Source organism: Eublepharis macularius, chromosome 6 (genome assembly GCF_028583425.1).
Source record: "Eublepharis macularius isolate TG4126 chromosome 6, MPM_Emac_v1.0, whole genome shotgun sequence".
NCBI lineage: Eukaryota > Metazoa > Chordata > Lepidosauria > Squamata > Eublepharidae > Eublepharis > Eublepharis macularius.
The window spans coordinates 17,004,580-17,027,726 of record NC_072795.1 but is presented as its reverse complement, the minus strand read 5'-3'; the positions used below and the strand labels follow the sequence as shown (position 1 = coordinate 17,027,726).

Sequence of the window (23,147 nt, the reverse complement as noted above, 5' to 3'; positions counted from 1 at the left end):
CTTTCTGTTACTTCCTAGGGTTGTTTTGAGGATCAAAACAAAGAGGGAAGAATGATACAAACTGTCCTGAGCTCTTCAGAGAAAGTGTGAGATAAAATGTGGTAGAGGGATCATATTAAAAATGTCAGCTATTCCAGTACATTCATACTCAGCCAGAGAACTTGAAGGTGATAAGAAATTTGCTTCTCGCTAAACAGCAATACTGCTGCCATGTTTTTACTTATATCCTCCTAAGTAAAAGGGCTATCGCTTTTTTTAACATGAAAGTTGAACATTTAGGAAGGGGGCTAGGAGGAAAGAAGCCGAGGGATCCTGGTCACCCCTGGGATTTGTCAAAATTGGCAAGTTACGTGATTGCTTTTATCTGCTTTTTGAGTTGATTATGAAAAAAAATTTTATTGGGTTAGGATCAAATGTTTACACATTACAGTCAATATTCCCATTTCCCAATTTCTAACCCCCTCCCTTTCCTCCCCCTTTTTGTTGACTTCCAACAGTTTTCCAACCCTTTGTCCCTTTTCCCTTACTCCTTTTAATCTCCTCTATCTAACAAATATATATTCTCCCTTTATTCTAAGCAATACTTCTTTAACTATTTTTAATACTCCGTACCCTGACTATGAGTCCCATTTTCCATAATGGATAAACAATTTATCCCATTTTTCATTATTTCACTTTCAAATATTTCTATATATCATAAACTATGTAAACCATACATTCATATAAATCAACCAGTTTAATTTATACTCTATATGTTATTCATTCTATCTTCTTCTTTCTATTTTAGTTATATTTGTTTACATTAGTATTTCTATTCCCCTTCAGTCATAAGTCTATATATGATATCAATCAATTTGACTCATATACAACTTCAAATAAACATATTCAGTTTGGTACACTGTACGGAATCAAAAAGAAAATATTATTAGTTAATCAATCCTTATAGTTAACCCTTATGATTAATTATTTTCTATCAATATTCTATTTATTATTCTATATATATCAATCTAATATCATAACTGCTTAGAAATTCTCTTTTACCTCTTCTCCTCCCCGGTAAAGTCACCCCCCTCTACATTTTATTGTACTTCAGTAGTTCTCAAACTGCCACAGTTCTCCTCCCACCTCCCATTTCTTCTCCAAATATTGTTTCAGCTTCTCCCAGTCTGTGTTAAACTGTCCTGAGTCCAGGTTTCTCAATTTTCTTGTCATTTTGTCCATTTCTGCCATATACAGCAATTTGTGGATCCAATCTTCAATAGTTGGCACTTCTTGTATTTTCCATTTTTGCGCATACAAAAGTCTAGCTGCTGCCGTCATGTAAAATATCAACGTCCTATGATGGGCTGGAATTCCCTCCATTCCCAAGTTTAGTAGCAGGAGTTCTGGGTTCTTATTAATTTGAAATTGTAATATCTCACTCATTTCTCTTATTATTTCCCCCCAGTACTGCCTAGCTACCTCACACGTCCACCACATGTGGTAGAGGGAGCCCTCATGCTTCCTGCATTTCCAGCATTTATTAGAAGTGTTCAAATTCCCTAGCGCAATCTTCTTTGGTGTCATGTACCAACGGTAAATCATTTTGTAAATGTTCTCTTTAATACTAGTGCATGTCGTTGTCTTCATTGTAGTCTTCCACAAGTATTCCCATGCCTCCATTGTTATTTCTTTGTTGAAATTTATGGCCCATTTCACCATTTGTCCTTTAACTATTTCATCCTCAGTATACCATTTCAGCAGTGCTTGGTATACCTTAGATATTCTTTTCTTGTCCTCTTTAAGAAGGGTCTGCTCTAGTTCCGAGTTTTCTGTTCGTATACCTCCCTTTACAGAGTCCGAGTTATATAAATCTCTAATCTGTCTATACTGGAACCAATCATAATAAGGTGATAGTTCCTCCGGAGTCTTTATTCTGAGTTTAGATTCTTCAGTTCTAGTTATTTCTTTATAAGTTAGACATTGTTGCTCATTATCAACAGCTCTCGGATCTATCACCTCATATGGAGTTGATTATGGATGGTATTGGGGTGAAAAGGGAGATGTCATATTTTTCTGAGGGCTCATTGTGGCTCTTGGCAATCCTGTCCGTAAGTAGGGCAGTCCCTCTACCTATCTATGTAGTACCTTTTTATTCTGCCAAGGAACTTGGGGTGCATATTTCTCCTTTCCACATTTTCTCTGGGAGACCCGAGTTCAAATCCACACGCTGCCAAGGACCTCATTTGGGTGACCTTGAGTGTTGGGTTTTTAGCAAGAGTCAACCCTTCAGTCATGAAAGAGTTAAGCTGATGTTTGTGTTAGGTAGCGCTCGGATGTTTCGCATAGGACCAATTCAGTGTATAGTAGAATCTTCCGCCAGAGAAAAGGGGAGGTTTATGCTCAATGAGGAGACCCTAGAATCAACTATTGGCTGATCAATTTTGTTGGGGTGCAGTTAGAATTCCTGCTCATACAGTTGCAGTTTGATCTACAGAGATGTAGGAGTAGAGAGAACAAAGGAACAAACAGAATTTAGGCTATTTGTTATTTTACTATCTATGTACCCTTTTACCTTAATTTTGTAGCAAACCCTTTTATAGAAGCTAAACACACAAGTGTCTGTGCTGCTGTGCATTCTTATTCATTCTTATTCATTCTGCTACAAATATCCAACAAACTATTCATGTGTCATCACCCTTGTTGGAAGAGGAGGACTCAGTGCTGTCCCTTTTCTCAGGTTTCGGGGAGGGGGGGGGACAAACCAAAGAGTTAGAAAGATAGAGAGGTCAGGGCACTCTGTATACTGCTTACTGTTTACTGCTCTGACTTGTCCTTTGGTATGTAGATTGCTATTCTCAGGATTTCCTCCTCCTGACTTCCTCTGCGTCTCACTCTTTTCTTCCTGGCTTTGTTCTGGGCACTATCTCTCTCCTTTTCCTCCCTCCATTTTGGAACCATGGATGCAGGACTTGTCCTAGCATCCATGCCCATCCTTAGACTGGATAGGTAGTTAGGATCTGTCTCTCCTCCTTTCCTTTCAGAGTATGGAGTTCCTGCAATAAAGAACTCTTATTTCCTTCCTAAATATAAACAAGTGTATGCTTTGTTATTTTCTCTCCTGCACACACGCACACACCAGTCAGCAGAACCAGCTCACAACCACCTATAATCATGCTTCCTCTACTAAACGATAGACTCTGCTAACGGCCCAAACATGGAATTCTTTTATTAGGACTCGGGGGCCAACATATGATTTTATTTATCAACCCTGACCTACCTCATTGGCTCAAGGTCTCCCAATGAGCTCCATAGCTGCATGAAGATTTGCACTCGTGTCTCCCGGATCCTAGTACAACTCCCTAATGACTACATTATGCTGGACTTCTCCTCCCCACCACTACACAGCTATAGACCTGTCTCAAAACGTTTTTGTTTTTAGGTAAAATATCTCCATGGTAATAATATACGTGTGTGTGAACAAGTCTCACCAGCCAAAAGGAAATATTCTAAGCAGCAGAGCCATTTGAGAGGGTTGTTGATGGTAATTGCTGGTTATTGGAACTCACAGAAGACGGATTCGGAGGAGGTGGCTGGTGTTTGGCAGACACATAGTGGGAGCTTGTACCAGGCATCGAAGGGGGGGAGGGAGCACATATGAAAGGAAGCACGAAGCAGAGAGTGGGAGAAAGTGAAGGGAACCTTAAGAAGAGACACTATTATGAGAAATAAAGGAAACGACAACAGAATGTTGGTGGGAATTAACTGGAGCCAAGCTAGCTAGGGAAGGGGGATCCTTTTGTTTTTAAGATTATGCTGACTGCTCATTACAGCATAAAAGGAAGCCTTGCTGAATCAGGCCAAGGATCTATCTAGTTTCCAACAGTGCCTAGCTGGAGGCCTCTGGAAGTTTTCAAGGAAGGTGTTGCCTGCTGGTTGACCTTGGGATTCATAGGCTGTCTACCTTTTGAACGTGGAGGTTCTCTCAAGCTCTTGTGGCCTATTGCTATTGATAAACCCATCTGTGAATGTGCCCACTCCATTCGTAAAACACTCTAAGCTTCTGGTCCTCCCTCACCACATATTGCGGCGATGAGTTCCACAAGTTAAGAATAATCTCCTGTCCTTCTCATTCATTGGATGATTGGGCCACAGCAGAATAGGACAGCCAAGAAGGCCAAATGGAAAGCCTGGGGAGAGGCAAATTGAACCACTGCTTAGTTTGCAACTCACATGTGCAATCCGGTGCTAGTTTATTTATTTAAAGTATTTTTTTACCTTTTTCCCCACAATGGGGACTCAGATTGACTTAGGAAATAACAAATAGAAAAATACAATTTAAAAATGTGATTACCCACTCCCCATATGATGCAATGTCCTGGGATGGTGTTGGTGCCACTAGCACAGTTCACATAGGGCCACAGGCCAACAAGAGACCTTTGGTTCTTGCCCTTTGGCTCTTGACCGTCAGCTTGCATCAGAGGCTCTCACCTCTGGCCATGGCCCTTTAAAATTCCTGTAGAAAGGAGAGGTAGAAGCTTGGCCCAAGTCTTACACAACTGGCTTCGCTTGGGCTCCACTCCAGGCTCAGAATCAACGCCAGAGTCTGAGACATTCTGAGGCTAGGTAGAACCCCACTGGCTCTGTCACCTGTCAGTTGCTGCAGCACCTCCACCCAGAGGGCTGCCAATCTCCAGGTGGGCCTGGAGCTCTCTTGCAGTTATGATTGATCTCCAGACCACAGAGATCAGTTCCCCTCGGGAAAATGGCAACTTCAGAAGGTGGGCTTTATTTGACATCACATTAGGGTTGCCAGCCTCCAGGTAGTGGCTGGAGATCTCCTGGAATTACAACTGGTCTCCAGGCCACAGAGATCAGTTCACCTGGAGAAAATGGCTACTTTGGAGGATGGACTCTATGGAATTATGCCATGCCAAGGTCCTTTCCCTCCCCAAACCCCACTTTCTCCAAGTTTCTCCAGGTTTCACCCCCTAGATCTCCGGGAATTTCCCAACTTGGAGCTGGCAACCCTACATCACATCCCTGCTGAGCTCCCTCCCCAAAATTTGCCCTCCGCAGGCTCTGCCCCTAAATGTCTAGGAATTTCCCTACCTGCAGTTGGCAACCTTTATCTAGCCATCTGATGAGGGTGGTGTCCAGTTGTGGTAGATTAGGCTAGCAAGAGCACCGTCAGGGTAAACTACTAACTGGTGCAGTGAATAAAGTTCTGCCAAAATTTCTGATCTGGGACTACTGGTCCTTCATAATCTGCCCTTTGATGCAGACACTCTGCGTCCAAATTCTAAGACATACAGGCTACCTATGGTTATTCATTGAGATGAAGACACTTTATGTGTATGAAAAGACACTCCCCCCCCCATATATATTCTGAATATATATTCCATTCTGTATATTCAGGGCTTTTTTTCAGCAGGAACGCGGTGGAATGGAGTTCCGGCACCTCTTGAAAATGGTCACATGGCCGGTGGCCCCGCCCCCTGATCTCCAGACAGAGGGGAGTTTAGATGGCCCTCTGCGCCATGCGGCGCAGAGGGCAATCTAAACTCCCCTCTGTCTGGAGATCAGGGGACGGGGCCACCAGCCATGTGACCATTTTCGCCAAAGGCGATTTAAACTTTTAAAAACTCCCCCCTTGTTCCAGCTGACCCAAAGTGACGTCATTGTACGATCCTGAGTTCCACCACCTCTTCTCCCAGAAAAAAAGCCCTGTGTATATTTATATAGAATATATATATTCTAAAAAGAAGAAGTTGCCTTTAAAACTGGATTCTTGACCTCGGCTTTGGATGTCAGCAAGAAATCATGAAAATAATAATGAAAATCCACCATTTCGGTTGCCGTTGAAGCAATTGTGTGAATGTGTTTAAGAACACCATAACATCCTGAAAAACGGTTTGGAGGTATTTTCCGAGCTGCGTCAAATGTCAGCTTTGAAACATACGGATGCATTCGTTAGACCATTTTCACCATGCAAAAACTGTCAGGGAACTCATTCTGTGGTAACCTCTCTGGGTCAAAAATAATTGTTTGGATCAGCGTTAATCTTCTGAAGCAGAATGCTGCGGCACTACTGACTCCAGAGGTCACAAAGAGTCACTTTCACAATTATCATCTACCCAAAGAGCTGCATTTACTTCCACGCCTGGCGTGAGGCCTGCTTCTGAGCCACAGAGAGAATGCCATTGCTACAGAGAGTTGCAGAAGTCCACCTGTAAAAGATGGGAATGCCTTCATTTATATTTCATATTCTTGAATTGCTGAAGAGAAAAAGGAAATAATCCAAGGGATGTCCTTTTAAAATGTTGTTAGGATGAGACTGCTAGTCTTGGCAAGCCTAAATGCTCACAGTTTAGGCTTGCCAACTTTTGGTTGGGAAATTCTGGCAGATTTGGGGGTGAAGCCCGGGAAAGGCAGGATTTGGGAAAGGGAGGGGCCTCAGTGCGGTATAATGCCATAGAGTCCATCTTGCTAAGCAGCCATTTTCTCCAGGGGGACTGGTCTTTGTTGTCTGAAGATCAGCTGTAATCTCTGGAGAGCTCTAGGCCACACCTGGCCGTTGGCAATGCTGTCCCAGTTTCACTTCTCTCCAGGGTCTCTAGAAGTTCAGAGACCAGGTTTCGGCAGGAGTAACTCTGCCTAGGACTGCACCATTAATTTACTCCTCTGGAGTGAAGTGAGTCTTACCACAAATACCTGTAAAAAGGAAGCACGTGGATTTTAAACTGGGGTTTGGGTCTGGGGTAGTGGTTAAGAGCGGCGGGACTCTAATCTGGAGAACCAGGTTTGATTCCCCACTCCTGCACTTGAAGCCAGCTGGGCGACCTTGGGCTAGTCACAGCTCTCTCTTAGCCCCACCCACCTCACAGGGTGTTTGTTGTTGTGGGGATAATAATAACATACTTTGTAAACCTCTTTGAGTGGGTGTTAAATCGTCCTGAAGGGACGATTTAACATATGTCGAATGTTATTATATAAATCAAATGTTATTAAAAATATTGTCCTGCATTACTTCCGTTCTGTAACCCTGTAAATCTAACTCAGCAAATATCACTGAAGATGTTTGAGCTGTAGCTATTCTGGTGTAAGTAAAACCCAATGCATTATCAAATTAAACATTGCATTAAGCATTCTTCCAGGGAGGGGGGGCTATAAAAGTAACCCCTGCTTCAGAAGCTGCTTCAGGGGACTTTTCCATCATGCCTTGACACCTCTTTTAACACTCCCCCCTGTTTTCTTTGTACTGACCATCCACCGTGATAAAGAGTTCTGTAGAATGCAAAAGTTTGCATATCATTTTGTGAAAATTTGGCTGATCCTAATACAAAGATATTCTATGAGTTTTGTATTCAGAATTATTTAGAAATGCACCTTTTTTTAAAAAAAAATACTATTGCACTACCTATAAATGGCTAGCAAATGAAACTGAAGGCGTTGAAGTTGCAGCTATTTTGTAATAAATAGAATCAGGTCCATTGTTAGATTAAGCATTTTTCATTTTAAAAAAACAAGTAAAACAATGTATCCTAGGGAGCAACAGAGAAGGGGGAAGCAAGCTGTCTTTAAGGTTTACATAGAATGCCTCAATAAAGCCCCAAATCGAGTAGCCATGGAGGGTCCGGACATGTTGCTAAGGTCTCTGAAGAAGGGCCTATCAGAGGGCTAGCCAGGAATCGGACTTTAACCACCGTTTTAATTTGCCAGCAGATCTGGTTACAGATCGGTGCGTTCTTAGCCTGCTGTAGGCCCACATAATCGTTTGAAATTTTATGGTTGCTTAGAGCAAATGTATAAACAGGGGCCCCTTTCAGGAAGCAGCGCGGGAAAGGCCTGCGGGCGAAAGGACAAGCTCAGGAGTTTTATTTAACCATTATTGGGCATGCTATGCAAGTGAAACCAGTACTTGCAAAGGCAGAGAAAAGAAGGTTTTATTAAGTCTGACAGAACTGGGAGGGAGGCAAAGAGAAGAGGAGGAAAAAAAGAGCCGAAGATAATTTAATGTCAACTGAACCTCCTGGAAGGGAAGAGAAAGGTCATTCCTGTTGTTTTGCATATCACCTGGAACCTTCTGAAAGCCTATCTCCATGGAGCTGGTTCTTCGAGGCATTTGAAGAACGAATCAGGATTCGGCTTTGCGGTCTGATGGATGGAAGGTGGCCCAGCAGGTTTCCAGCACGTGGTGATGAAGGCTCTCTCTTTCCTCCTAGGTCCTACCGTCATCCCTCCAGGACCTCAACGGTACGGAGAGACAGTGGAGATCAATCTTCTAAGATGTTCATTTGGACCAGTGGCCGGAGCTCCACTTCATACAGACATGATGAGAGAAGGTACGTGGCGCCTGGGTGACTTTGACATGCAGCTGTCTTCTGTTGTGCCCGCTTGCCTAGCAGCAATAATATGCTGTCTGTCCCTGTTAAATGGGTAGGATGCTGAGATTGGAAGAGGAACTACTCTGGGTTTTTTTTTAATCCTGAAATTGTAGAAATGTCATAAACACCTATTGGCTAGTACTAGTGAGGTCAAGGGTGAACAGGGAGGCTTCTCTTTCACCCATGCACACATTATTTGAGGGGGAAAGGATTTTAAAGTTTTGAATTTTGGAGAGGCCAAAATCTTTCTGTACCACTATTATGGGAGCTGCTTTTATCTGTCAAAGAACTGCCAGACACTGGTAAAATTACCCATGTCCATGTACAATTGTCCCACCATTTCACAAACATTTGTTTACCTTTTGGAGGGATCTTTATTTGGGATTTATTTTTATTAGGGGGGGTGTCTACTTTGCTCCATATTCCCTTTCTCACTGATAATTCCTCTGCCAACAACTGATAAATTATAACTTGAATGGCATTTGCACAACGATGATTGTCTTAGGGCACTACCACCATTTGAATCTCATCCAGAATAACTCAAAGAGATACGGATCTCTTACTAAGGACTTGCTTTGACAGTGTTGCCCCATCAGAACAAAAGGCCTCCATTGACCTGATCTGTTCCTTCCTGTATTCCAGGAGGCACCAACTCCAATTTCACACTCATTATTCTATATATTATTATTCATTTCCAAGGGTTTACAGAAGTAGTCACTGGATTACCAGCGATAAACTAGTAGTTGCCTTCCCGTGGATACCCAGATCGAAACTTAAACCTCCCATCTCTTAGTTCTCTGTAAATAAATATTGTCCCAGGTGGAAAAGACAGACCCTCCCCCCATACACACGTGCAAATACACACACCATCCCATTTCCTGGGTCCTCTGGAAGGTAAGCAGGCTGTCTCTCACTTCGGAACCAGTTCTCAGTGTCGATTTCAGTCGGGCTTGACAAGAATTCCCCTAATGGTAAGAACAGATTGACAATGTAAGCTGTTGAGGGGAAGATAGTTGAGTGATCTTTCCCTCACAAGCGGCTGGACTTCTCTTGGGGATCCTCTAGCTGAGAATTTCCTGCACTGAGTAGGGCATTGGACTAGATGGCCCCAGGGCTCATTTCGAGGGGGAACGTGCAGGAACGCAGTTCTGGCAGTTCCCCAAAGAGGTCATATGACAAGTGGCCCCACCCACCTGACCCTCGGCCATTTTGGGCCCATTTCAGCCTGGATGGGGGCTGAAACGGCCCAGATCGGGCTTCTGGCAGGTGGTGGATCACTATCCCGCTCAGCAGCGGCCTGATCCTGACCATTTTGGGCCCCTTTTCGGCCATTTTCAGCCCCTTTTTGCCATTTTGGGCCCAATTTCAGCCCTGAATGGCCAGGATTGGGTCCAAAACAGTCAGGATAGGTGATGTCAGGGGGTGTGGCATATGCAAATCAGTTATGCCAATGACACACTTCTGATGATGGCAAGGGGTGTGGCATATGCTAATTAGCTATGCTAATGAGTTCCTCCAGCTCTTTTTCTATGAAATGACCCCTGGATGGCCCCAAAGTTTGATGGTGAGGAACAGAGGAGAGTCCCGGCTCTTTCCTCAGCGCTGCTCCCACACTACACTTCTCTTCCCTCGCTCTCCGTCCTGAGACTTAAAGCAGAGCAAAGAGTATCGCCAGATCTGTCAAAACTGCCCTGCACTTTTTGTGTGTGTAAAAAGAGTTGCCAGCACCCATATATAAAGTTGCATCCATTTCCACCAATTCTTCCTCCGTATTTGGGAGAGCCCCCCCACACACACCAAAAGGTGTGGGTAGTCAGTACCGGTGAGTACCACCACAAAAATGCCCTGGTCCTGTCCCTCCTAACCACGTACAGCCTTTAATGCCGACACAGAGGCAAGGAATATTTCTGTGCCGAGATACTGAATTCATTCTAGGAAAACTCATAGAAAAAAAAAGTCACACAGTTCTCTTGGGGACGCTACAGAAGTGGGAGCTAATTTGTTGTACTTAGTACATATTTGATCCTATCTTTCCTTTTAAGAGTTCATAGTTTCATAGAATCATAGGGTTGGAAGGGACCTCTAGGGCCATCTAGTCCAACCCCCTGCACAAAGCAGGAATTTCACAACTACCCCCTAACTGCCCCAGTGACCCCTGCTCCATGCCCAGAAGATGATGAAACACCTCCAGTATCCCTACCCAAACTGGCCTGCGGAAAATTGCTACCTGACCCCAAGAAGAGGCTATGAGAACCAAGCCCTGATGCTTGCTTAGTTTGCTTAGTTTGTTCCCTTCCTCCATTTTATTCTCGCAAAATTCCTGTGTGTTCAATCAGGCTGAGATGGACTGGCTCAGGGTCACCTCGTGTGTATTGTAGCAGGTAGGGATTTGAATCTGTCTCTCCTGAGGCCTGGAGCAACACTAACCACTCTACAACACCACCATTTAAGCTTTCTCCCTACCCTTGGTAACCTCAGGCATTAGGAGTTCCAGTTTTTCTTTCCTATGCTGCCTTTATCTATGCAAACACATCCACTGGGATACATTAATTACATTTCTGTCCCATCTTATGGCAGGATTATCACGGCGGCTTACAGTCTAAAATGTTGCAAAAAATGATATCCATGCTTTTTTTTTAAAAAAAATGTTCCAATTCCATGTAGAAACTATAGTAGTCACATTACACAACAACTTCACAAAGCTAACAACCATAAATGACCCTTCATAAATCAGCAATACTTATTCATTTATTTACTATAGCCTGTCTTTCTCACTGAGACTCAAAGTGAGGTACAGAATAAAGGCAACTGACTCCTGTAATATTCAGCAACTGTCTCAATCTGCTATGGCTTCAGAAAAAAATTAATGAGATCAGGCCGGGGAGGGGGCTTCTGTAAGAAGGCCGTTCTACAAAAGGGGGCCCTCACTGAGAAGGCTCTGCTCTTTGCAGCTATCTGCATCTTTGCATGGGTCTGGCAATCTGGAGTCAAACCTACTCAGAAGATCTAAGTGTTCAGGGATAGTTACACTGACAAAAGCAGATTGCAGGTTCCTGGATCTTAGATGATTTGTCACCTTTCTTTTCCAAAACAGTCCTGGCCTGGTGTCCTTCTTTCCCATTGATGCATTCCTATCCAATCTAATCCTGTAACTCAATTTGCTCTCACTGTCTTTAATCCTTTAACAACCCCCCCTAAAAACATGAAACCCCTGACATGATATAATGAAATATATAATTTCCAATACAATATAAATCATTCGATTATGTCCAAAATCGATAGTGCCTTCATTTTCTGGTGACATATAGTATTAGTTGGGTGGAAAAAAGCAACCATGGAGGCAATAATCGTGTATCATTATATTCAGCCATTGATTTTATAGCCATTAGCAGTTCCACAGCAGAAGAAAACAAGAGCATTTTTAAAACGTGTAAAGGTTCCCGGCAAGCATGATTTGGCAAACCAGGGATCTGATAATTACAATGGAAGATTTTTAAAGAAGTAATGGAAACGAGGCTCGAAGGTGCATGAGGGCATATCACGGGGGGTTCTGAGATTCCTGCCCATTGTATTTCCCTTCCTCCTCCAACCCTACAAAAAGTTACAGGGGATCCTTCAGAAGAGATTTGGATGTGGGATGTGAAACTGAAATTGGAAATGCCCTGCATGCCACTGTGTTTGTGTGTGTGCATGGTAGTTTTCTAGATGCTAGCTGGAAAGTCAAGACTCACAGTCTCTCCTCACTCACTCCCTGTCTCTCACACATACATGTGTCAAAATAATGTGATGTCTGTTTAAACTGAAAACATCAGACAAGATTCTCCATGAGTCATCAAAAAAGATACCTGTCCATTAATTCCTAGATTATATGCTTGGGTACATTGTGATGCCATCATCATATATCTACTTCTGAACCTCCCCCCCCCCCACCTCCCCCATGTGGATCAAAAATGCAGAGAACAGGGCCAGATACATAAAGGGAGTCGTTTTGTGCAGAACTGGGGGGGGCAGGTTTGCGGGAAAATCCTCCAGCAAGAAAGAAAGAAAGAAAGAAAGAAAGAAAGAAAGAAAGAAAGAAAGAAAGAAAGAAAGAAAGAAAGAAAGAAAGAAAGAAAGAAAGAAAGAAAGAAAGAAAGAAAGAAAGAGTGAGTGAGTGAGTGAGTGAGTGAGTGAGTGAGTGAGTGAGTGAGTGAGTGAGTGAGTGAGTATTGGCTGAGATCTGACAATACTACATTGCAAGGTCTTGGTTGCCTTTTTTGAGAGAGGGGGCAGGAAGGGAGAAGTGGAGCAGCCAATGCCACCCCCACCATCACTGCAGCTGCTGGAGGAGAACAGGTGAGAGGGTGGAGCAGGGGGAAGGGCAGGAACCACCAGGGCAGCCATTTCCGTAAAACAGGGGCTGCAGGTGAGCAAGCAGGCAGGCAAAGAGGAAGGTGGTCAGGGAGGAGTGGGAGCATTCCCTCCCCATGCTGGAGGACAAAAGGTGCTGCAGGTGAGTGGGCTGGGAAAGGAGCAAGACAGGGAGGATGAATGGGAGCCACCATCACTGCAAAGAGGAGCTTCAGGTAAGCAAGTGTGTGGGCACGGAAGGAGAGGAGAGAAGGCAAGGAGGAAAGAAACCACGGCCACGTCACTGCTGGCAAGGGAGCAGGCAGGTCAGGTCGGGGGGGGGGAGGAGAACTGGCAGTTGCTTCCTTCTCCTGCCACCACCACTGCCAGAGAACAGGCACTGCAGGTGAGCAGGCAAGAGGAGAGGAGGAGCAGGAGCCCTCACCGGAGAAAAGGTGCTATAAGTGGGTGGGTAGGGCAGGATGAAGGGTGGTCCCCCGTTTGTTATGTCTAATCCTGAACAACGGTCTCAGAGTGTGGGTCAAAAAATGTACAAAAAGGGGCCATGTTAAGGCAGAGAGCCTCAGGCTTTCAGAAAAATATGAGATGTAAAAAAATAAATACATTGTAAAGTTTTAAAAAATAAAACAGAAGTCCAAAAGATATGAAGACTCACAAAACTCTGTGGAACATTTTTAGTCTTTAAGTTGCTACTGGACTTCTGTTTGTTTTTTGCTTGCCTGCTTCTTTAAGAAAAGAACGCCATTAAGATCTTTCAAGGTTACATTGTGAGATCTTGGCGGCCATTTGGGTGGTTGCTCGGCAGTCCCCAACCGACGTCGCTGAGGATCCCTAATGTTAGCAGTGGGGAGAGAGTGAGAGAGGTGGACTGAAAAATGGTAAAAGATAGGAAGAATGGAGGCAAAGCTGGAAATTGGAGGAACAAAAAAGGTTAAAATGAACACTGAAGATGGCAGGCATGGAACAGAAAATGGTGGGTGAGTAAGTGAGTCGGGAAAGCAGCAGAAGCTGTTAGGGTACAGACACATGCAGCTGGGGAAACTATGGGATCCTGCCTATATATACCAGGGTCTTAGATCTCGTATCAGAATGGGCAAGTTCCTAGAAACAAAAAGGCGGAAGACAGAATAAAATTAAACTCTTTATTGAGAAACTGATAGAACAGGAGAATGGCAAGAAGCACAGAAGAATACAAATATGCCTGCAACCACACACACAGAGTAAAAATGCTAATCTTAACACCTAACACCTAAACAATGGACAAAGGGTGGGGATAGGATTGCTGTTCCCCCAGTGGGGGCAAGGGATCCCCCGCTCCCACCATCCGCCCCCCTCCTGGCCAGCGGGGAGGGGGAGATGGGGGAACAGGCCTCCTGGGCAGCATGATGATGTCATTCCTGAGAGTGATGTCATCATGCCTCCCTGGAAGTTCTCCCGACCTGGTGCAAAGCGCATGCATGCTCCTGGGTCTGCGTGATGACATCATTTCCCGGAAGAAAAGACAAAAAGGTGAGTGCTATACATACAGAACAGATGTTCATGATCTGGGCTGTGCTGGTCAGAAGGTGGAGCGCTGATAAGTGAACAAAAGACCAGGAGGGACAGATGGCCATCTCTGGGAGGGTGATGGGTCTGTGATAAGGCTGATCACCTGCTAGAGCTTGCCGTGCATTAAGGCTATGCTGTAGCATAGTGGTTAAATGGTTCGGTTGCAAATCAGCCCTCTACTGGTTCGACTCCCACTACTGCCATGAACTCTACAGGTGGCCTTGGGTCAGCCACTCCTCTCAGCCCCATAAGCACACTAGTGAAGTTACTAAGGCCCCCAAACCAGGGCCAATACAAAGGCCAGGCAGAGATGGCCTTTACAAACCGTACATATGTGCTGTCAAGTCACAACTGACTTATGGCAACCACAGCAAGGGGCTTTCAAGGCAAGCGAGAAGAAGAGGTGGCTTACCATTGACGTCCTCTGCAGAGTCTTCCACGGTGGTAGATGGACTTTAACCACTGTTTAAATTTAGTAACAGACCAGTACATTCTGAGCAGATGGTGTGCCCATGTAATTGTTTGAAATCTTAAGAGTAAATATATAAACAGGGGCCCCTTTCAGGAAGCAGCATGGGGAAGGCCTGCGAGGCAAAATGGAAAGCAGTTTATTTAACCATTATTGGGCATGCTATGCAAGTGAAACCAGTACTTTTAAAAGAAACAAAAGGTCATGCACCCTGAGAAGTCAGCTTTCCCCCAACCAAGTTGCTATCATAATAAATCTATTACTTTAAGATACTACAAGAATCTTTTTTTGTTTTCTTGGCCTTTGTGGAGAAGGATTTGGGGTTACCAAAACTGCAGAGTCCAAGGATGTCTGATCCATCCAACAAGTATGGGTATATGCCATCTTCATAATAATAATAATAATAACAACAACAACAACAACAACATTCGATTTATATACCGCCCTTCAGGAGAACTTAATGCCCACTCAGAGCAGTTTACAAAGTGTTATTATTACCCCACAACAATCACCCTGTGAGGTGGGTGGGGCTGAGAAAGCTCCAGAGAACTGTGACTAGCCCAAGGTCACCCAGCTGGCTTCAAGTGGAGGAGTGGGGAATCAAACCCGGCTCTCCAGATTAGAGTCCCGTGCTCTTAACCACTACACCAAACATGACAATGACCGCACAACTTCCAATAATGACCGCACAACTTCCAGCATTGCACCCTCGGCTTAAAAATGGTCAAGGAAACATAGTGCGAATCACTCTGATATCTGCATATCTGGCCCCAGTTTATATGGTGGAGGAATGAATGGGCAGCCCTCCACCTCAAAGCCAAGCGCACCAGGAGCTCCCACACTGGTGCCCACTTCCACAGAGATCCCATTAATATGATTTCAGGCATCGTGTCATTCTCCCCATATGTGACCTCCATGCAACTCAGCATCAGTGCAGAAGCCTCATATCCCACGGTGGGGAGTGGAGAAGTTGCCACCCCACTCCGGTACCGTGGAAGGGCCACCTCAGCCAGCAGTGTACAAACTCAGAAGTATCTCAGCATCTCAAAGAGCCCCTGCTATTCTAACCACTTTACTTGCTTTTCTTTTATTTGCTTACCCGTGTCGTTTTTCAAATGTCTAGAGCACCCTTTCCTGAATGCACAAGGTGAGTATCTGTAGCTGAAGAATGAATGGAGCTGAGGGTAAATGGGATGAAAGCAGCTCAAACCTCCCAACTGCAAAGACCCCAACCTTCCCGTGGCCTGTTCCCAGCTTCCTAAAGCCAAGCCTGATCAAGAGATTTTACAGTGACTCTGAAAGCACGGTGAAGTCCACAGGCTTGGAGCATCTCCTGAGGAGGGAAGTGGCATCCATTTAGAAAAGGGGTCCTCAACCTTTTTGAGCCTACAGGCACATTTGGGATTCTGTCTTTCCTCTTACCCCCACCCCCCACCCCACCCGCATCTCCCTTCTCAGAATCTTAATTCATCCACCTCTCTGGTATTTTGAGTGCTGGAGGATAGGGCCCAGTCCTCGGTCTGAAAACCATTTCAAGCATCTCTAATCCTCCTAGGCAGCTGCCCAGTCACATCAAGTGCCAGCCATGGGACTGTACCTGTGGCATCACAAAATCTGGCCCTGGACTCACCAAAGAGAGAGCCTGTAGCCGAGTCATATGTAATACAGGAAACCACTGTAGCCCTGCTTCGTCTCAGGATGTAGTCTCTGACGGAGGGGGCCTAAGCCATAGGAATAGAGATCCCAGGTCCCCTGGTGGAGGCAGGGGGTCCCCCTCCCACCCCTTGCCCCCTGCCACCAATCACCTGGCTGGCAGGGGGGAAAGGCGCAGGAACATGCCTCCCAGGCACTCTCCTGGGTGGCTCTAGGAGCACTTCTGCGCTTCGCAGGGAGCTGATTTAGGCCCCAGTCAGGCCAAATTGGGCCCATTTGAGGCACTGCAAAGCACAGGAGTATTCCCACCCTCAGCAATGATGTCACTTCCTAGAAGTGACGTCATTGTGTGCCCCCCCAATGATGTGCACCAAGGTGAGTTCCAGGTTCCCCACTCCCACTGGGAGGGTAAAGGGACCTGGCAACCCTAGATAGAGCTGAAGGAGATCGCTCCTCAGAGGGTTTGTTAATTTCATCTTCACCTCCTGAAGGCTCTGTCAGTTTCACCTCTCCATCCAGTCTAAAACTGTGTGGGATTGCAACCAGAGGGCAGCGAAGAATGGAAATGGGCTGGAGTTGCCTTCCTGAGAGAGGTTATAATGGGCTGAAGTTTCCCTTCTGGCATTTCACAGCCCCTTCACACAGCTGCAGTATATAGCAAAGCCTTTGCCCTGCTGCCAGCTCTTTCTTTTTAAACTACCCTTCCCGGCTAACATTGCATCTCTGAACATGTGTTCTTCACATGTCAGATGTCTTGTGTGGGGTATTCTGATGAATGAAAAGATCAGATGATCCAATAGCATTTCAACAGCTTCAGCTGCCACTTGGCTATTGTTAGGCTTACCATATGCCCAATTATGGTGGGCAATCTCCTGCTGATTACCTTTGTTGCCTGCTGCTAGTCAGGAGAAAAATAAAGAAAAAATATTGCCGGCCTCTATGTGATACATCACTTTTAGGTACAACCCAGAAATGACAATGAGTAGCTCTAGGAATTGCCAGTTTTATCATAGAGTTTACCACAGAGTTTCTAGCAATTCCTAGAGCTACCCATTGTCATAGTGAAGTTGGTGAAGCTAGTGACATCACGCACACCCCCTTCCCCCTCCCAGCCCTCCCACTTGCTGCCAGGCAACCCTAGCTACTGTTACGTTTGCGTGTGACAGAACTGCTGTCAGCTGTGGGCTTTTGAGCCCTGTACCTAGCGGCTAGAGGTGAGGAACTGATGGTTATCTTAACAGGAGGGTGTGGCCGGAAGAATGGAAATAGGGAATGCAGCCTGGGAGTGAAATTGGGAGAGGCAATTCACCCAATTTACTGTTCTTCTGCATGGTTAACCCTATCATTGTAGTGCACCAGTCAGGAACTAGTTTTGCCGGAGGGCCACTTTGAGGAGGGGAGGAGAAGATGGTGGGCTGCTGTGAACCAACAAACTCCCAGGGTCATAGCTTCCACTCTCTTCCCATGGGGCTCTTGGTATTTGCCAACTGTACCTTCCCTGGATCCAGGTTTGGTCCTGACCTGTCAGTTGCTCGACTCCTTAACTCTTTGCCCTTGCTTAGGATGTGCAGTGCCTCTTAGCTCATCAGGTGAAAGGCATCTTGTAGCAACTGCTTTGTTTTCCAAGGCCTCAGTAGATGTGATGGCAGCAAGTCCATTCCTTTAAATGCAGGCTTGGCCCTGAATTGCTTTGTAGATGGATGCTTTCCGCAATATCTCTGCTAAGCTCCTTTACCTTTCTCTGTGCATTTCAGAGCTTCTAGCATCCCTTGGGGCGGGAGGGAAATGCTCGCAACCCTATTTAATTAGCTCTCTTGTTTCTTCATTGTCCATTTGAATCACGTTTATGTTCTGATGCCATTGTTGACTGATTATGCCGTGCCTGTTTTATGTCTACAGAATGATGTAAGTGATGCCGTATGATCGGCTAATGTCCCAGAACCGCATGACAATTGCTTCCTTTCCCGCCTGCTTTCATTTGGGAGTGATGCAAATTTCGATAGCAAGCCATCAACGTTAAATACATTGTGATAAATAATAATAGCACAGTGACATTGGCTTATTCCTGCCCATCACTTCTTCAATGAAGCTTGCCTTACACGTAGCCAAAAAAAAAAAAACTCACAGTTTCAACGGCGGGGGGGGGGGGGGACCTCAGAAGGCTAAAGGAGTTCTTGTTTTCTGCAAAAGTTAGCAGGCTTTTAAAGAGCCAAAGCATTTCTTTTAATGAATTCCTAGAAATGCCTAGCGGAAAATTAGAAGTGAATTGCACCACATTGATAGAGGTAGGGTCAAAGCAGATGAGATGCTAGAAGTTCCATGAACGAATCCCCAGAGTATTTTTAACACTAAATAGCAATCATGGAAGGCCCCGGTTTGGATTAGGATGATTGTAACAGAGGGAGGGGAAGATTAATCCTTTTCGTCTGTGATGTTTTCCCCATGGCCTTCCAGCATTGTGATTTGCCACATTGGGAGAAACATATTGGGTTGGATCCAGCCAGCTTTTTCACTCAATCTCACCTAATTCCACTTTCTACATTCTCCATCCTAAGTAGTCCATAATAATAACAATAATAATAACATTTGATTTATATACTGCCCTTCAGAACAACTTAACACCCACTCACAGCAGTTTACAAAGTATGTTATTATTATCCTCACAACAACCACCCTGGCCGTTTCCACACGGCTTACCTTATTCTGCAAAACAGCGAAATCTCGCACGAAATCTCACGAGAAGACGCTATTATCGCGTCTTCTCGTGCGATAACAGCGTCTTCTCGCGCGATAACAGCGTCTTCTCATGAGATTTCACACGAGATTTCGCTATTTTGCAGAATAAGGTAAGCCGTGTGGAAACGGCCCCTGTGAGGTAGGTGGGGCTGAGACCTCCGAGAAGCTATGACTGACCCAAAGTCACTCAGCTGGCTTCAAGCAGAGGAGTGGGGAATCAAACCCAGTTCTCCAGATTAGAGTCCTCCCACCCTTAACCACTACACCATGATGATCCCGTTATCACCACTACAATCTTCTGGAGTGAGGAATTTCTTCCCTTTACCAGAGGAAAAGCTGGCCGAGTACCACCCACTGGTTGCCCGTGTGCGTTCTTCAGTGCAGCAAATAAAATTGTGGGTAGGGAACGATTTGAAGTTGGGAAAATAGAAAGAGTTACACCTCCTCTCGCCCCATACTGTGACCCTGATCAGAATTACCCTTTCCCTGCCTTTGCTGTTATTTAGCAATAAAAATATGAACCACCTGCTCTTAGTTATTTCAGCATCTCATCTGGCTTGCTCCCTTCCAAAAGGGTTGTCATAAAATTTAAATAGGAATAAAAAGAGAAGTAGTATGACTCCATTGCACATAGTCCTATTTCTGATGTGACTAAGGTTGCGATTTGGGAACAAGTCCCATTCAACAGACTTGTTTTTATTTATTTATTTATTTATTTATTTATTTATTTATTTATTTTGTGTTGTTGAAACTTTTCTAAGTGATGCATATAAGAATTATGACTGATCTTCAAACCACACTGTTGCAGGAGAAAATGGCTACTTTGTAGGGTAGACTGTATGGTGCTAGACCCTGTTGAGGTTCCTCCCCTCCCCAAGATTTGTCTTCCTCAGGTTCTTCCCCCAAATCTCCAGGAATTTCCCAACCTGGAGTTGACAACCCTAGATGCACAGCTAATTTAAAACATATCATATAAAAAACAGTAAAAGTCGCATACACCCCAGTAAGATTCCATTAATATTAGAAACACGGCAACAACAAGAATTCAATAGTAAAATTTTCAGTCCTTGTATTATCTAATATCCAATGCCAGCGAAAACAGTCGATCTCCACCCTCATTCCCTTTTGAGTAAATGCTCATCAGATCAGGTTGCAAAAGGTCTCTGTAATCTCCCAGCCCACACAGGCTTGTGCCACTGGACTCCCGTTTCATTTTGCTACACTAGACTAACATGGCGGTCCCTCGGGAATTACCATATCCCATGGCAAGTTACTTTTAAAATCCAGGGGTGTTTCAAAAGTAGTTTGTGCCATGGTCAGTTTTGTCTGGATCCAGTACAAAATTGTAACATGCCACTCAGCAGTTCCATCCTATTGGTACCAGCTCTTGAGTCATGAAGAGTTCACCAACAATCCAGGTGGTGGCTGGAGATCTCCCAGAATTACAACTGCTCTTCAGACAATAGAGATCAGTTCCCATGGAGAAAATGGCTGCTTTGGAGGGCACACTCTATGGTATTATACCCCACTGAGGTCGCTCGCCTCCCCAGACCCCACCCTCTCCAGGATCCACCCCCAAAATCTCCAGGAAATTCCCAACCCAAACCTGGTGACCCTAAAGCCCCACCTCCCCACCAGTGATTGGCTTCTGCTTTTCCCTCCATTTTTCCTCAACCCAATCATAAAGCTTGGAGGGTGCTTGGGGAGTGTAGGCCTACTAGAAAATCTATACAAGGCCTCATGTCTTTGCAGAAAAGAGGCTTTTTTGAGACCCAGAGGCCGCTCATTCTTCAGCCTTAGGATCATGACAGTATTATTTAGATAAATGGCTGCTTTGGAGGGTAGGCTCTATGGCATTCTACGCCACTGAGGTTGCTTCCCCCCCCAGACACCGCCCTCTCCAGGATCCATCCCCCCAGATCTCAAGGAATTTCCCAAACTGGACCTGGCAACCATAAATGGGAAAAGAGTGGGTTTGGTGTAGTGGTTAAGAGTGCGGGACTCTAATCTGGAGAACCGAGTTTGATTCTCCACTTGAAGCCAGCTGGGTGACGTTGGGTCAGTCACAGCTTCTCAGAGCTCTCTTGGCCTCACCGACCTCACAGGGTGTTTGTTGTTGTGGGAATAATAATGACATGCTTTGTAAACCACTCTGAGTGGGTGTTAATTCATCCTGAAGAGTGGTATATAAATCGAACAGGGCTTTATTTTGAGCCAGAATACCACGGAACGGCATTCCAACAGCTCTTTAAAATACCCATGTGATTGGTGTCACATGGGTATTTTTAAAATGGCCTATTTGGGCCATTTTGGACCTAGATCAGGCCCAAAACAGCTGGATTGGGCCGATGCCAGGAGGGGGAGGGTTCCTCCGCCCAGAACTGGTCCAAATCTGGCCGTTTGGGCCCCAATCCGGGCTGTTTTAGGCCCTAAATAGGCCCAAAATGGCCAAAACTGCCTGAATCAGGGCTGAAATGGCTAGGATCAGCCTGGTGCCAGGTGGGAAGGGTTCCTCTGCCTGTCAGCAACCTGATCTAGGCCATTTTGGCCCCAATCCAGGCTGTTTTGAACCCTAAATGGGCCATTTTGGCCCAATTTGGGCCTGAAATGGCCCAGATCCGGCAACTGCCGGGCGGGGGAGTGCTACCTCAGGGCAGAGCGGCCCATTCTGGGCCAAATCAGACCCCCCTATGGAGCACAGGAGCACTCCTGGGGCAGCCACGCCTGTGTGATGACATCACTTCCCAGAAGTGACATCATCATGCAGTCCCAGAAGTGCATGTGTACTGTGCGTACACGCATGTATTGAGAGCTACACCACCTCCTCCCGGGAGTTGCCCTGCATGAGAGTTCCCCCACCTCTTTCCCCAGAAAAAAAGCCCTGATTATTATTATTTAAAATGTTAATTTTTTTCCAAAAAAGATGTTATTGTCATAGTAATGTCTGTTTTATTTCCTAAATCGTATCAGCTGACCATATCATACTGGGAGCCACCAGATCTCTAGACCCTGGTAAAGTGTTCCCATTTTACACTCAGCCTGCTTTTCAATAACAATGTTTCAGAAATCTGCTTGCTGGGCACGCTTGTCTAGATTGTGAGCACATACACCCAGCAGAGGAGAGCTGCCCAGGAATAACACAGGACCTAAAAGGAGCACCGCTGTTGCAAATAAATCTATATCAACTGTCTATGAAAATAATTGCCACAAGCAATATAATATTATAATCTGATGCCGAAAGGGCTAACAATCCATATATCTGTTGATCAATATCAAGATGCTCAGTTCAGATCTGCCAAGCAGACAGTATTTTATTGATCCTACCAGTAAAAGAGAGATCTGCCAAACCATCAGTATCTGAAAAGGCAGAATTTCCCAATTTGGCCAAGCTTTCCCCCTGACTTTTCAAATTCTGCCCATAACCTGCGAAGCTCCATCCCAAGTCTGAGGAGTTGCCAACTCCATTGGGAAATTCCTAAAGTTTTGGGGGTGGAGCCTGAGAAGGGCAGGGTTTCTGGAGGGGAGGGACCTCAACGCCATAGAGTCCACCCTCCAGGAGTAAAATGCCTTAAAGTTCACCCTCAAGTTGTAATTCCAGGAGATCTCCAGGCCCCACCTGGAGGTGGCAGCCCCAACCAACCAACCAGATTTCCTTCTATTTCTGCCTCGTATCTGCCCAGTTTGTGCAGGCTCCATATCTCACTCCTCCTGTCTCCCACCGTTGCCTCTCTTGTGTAGCCTTGTGCAGAATAATCTTTAATCAAAAATTGGCCATCCAAGTATAACTCAGAAGAATTTTGGTACCTTTTCTGATACATTTCGCTATTGGGGCAGGACCGGATCTAGAGTTGCCGGCACCCGGTGCAACCCTTGTCCGGTCCTCTGTGTGCGTGCAGCGTGCACGTGCTCCTGGCGCTGCGTGATGATGGCACTTCTGTGACGGGCAGGAGCATGCCACCTGTACAGTAAGCCAGCCCCCCCAGTGCCTGGTGCGCCGCGGAGCTGGCGGTGGTGGCGGCATGCAC

At 45.3% G+C, this 23,147-nt stretch overlaps 1 protein-coding gene across 2 annotated transcripts in view; it reads left to right on the top strand.

Moving 5' to 3' along the window:
- The first annotated feature begins 8,253 nt into the window (after positions 1–8,253).
- The window catches only part of KCNMB2 (potassium calcium-activated channel subfamily M regulatory beta subunit 2), a 35,521-nt gene continuing 20,627 nt past the window's right edge, over positions 8,254–23,147 (top strand). The window contains exons 1-2 of one of the 2 annotated variants that reach the window (XM_054983814.1): positions 8,254–8,339; positions 14,697–14,705. In XM_054983814.1, coding sequence (XP_054839789.1) covers positions 8,269–8,339; positions 14,697–14,705 — 80 coding nt within the window. In that variant the 5' untranslated portion in view covers positions 8,254–8,268. The remainder of the gene's footprint in view (positions 8,340–14,696; positions 14,706–23,147) is intronic. The other variant, XM_054983815.1, reaches the window with a different exon arrangement.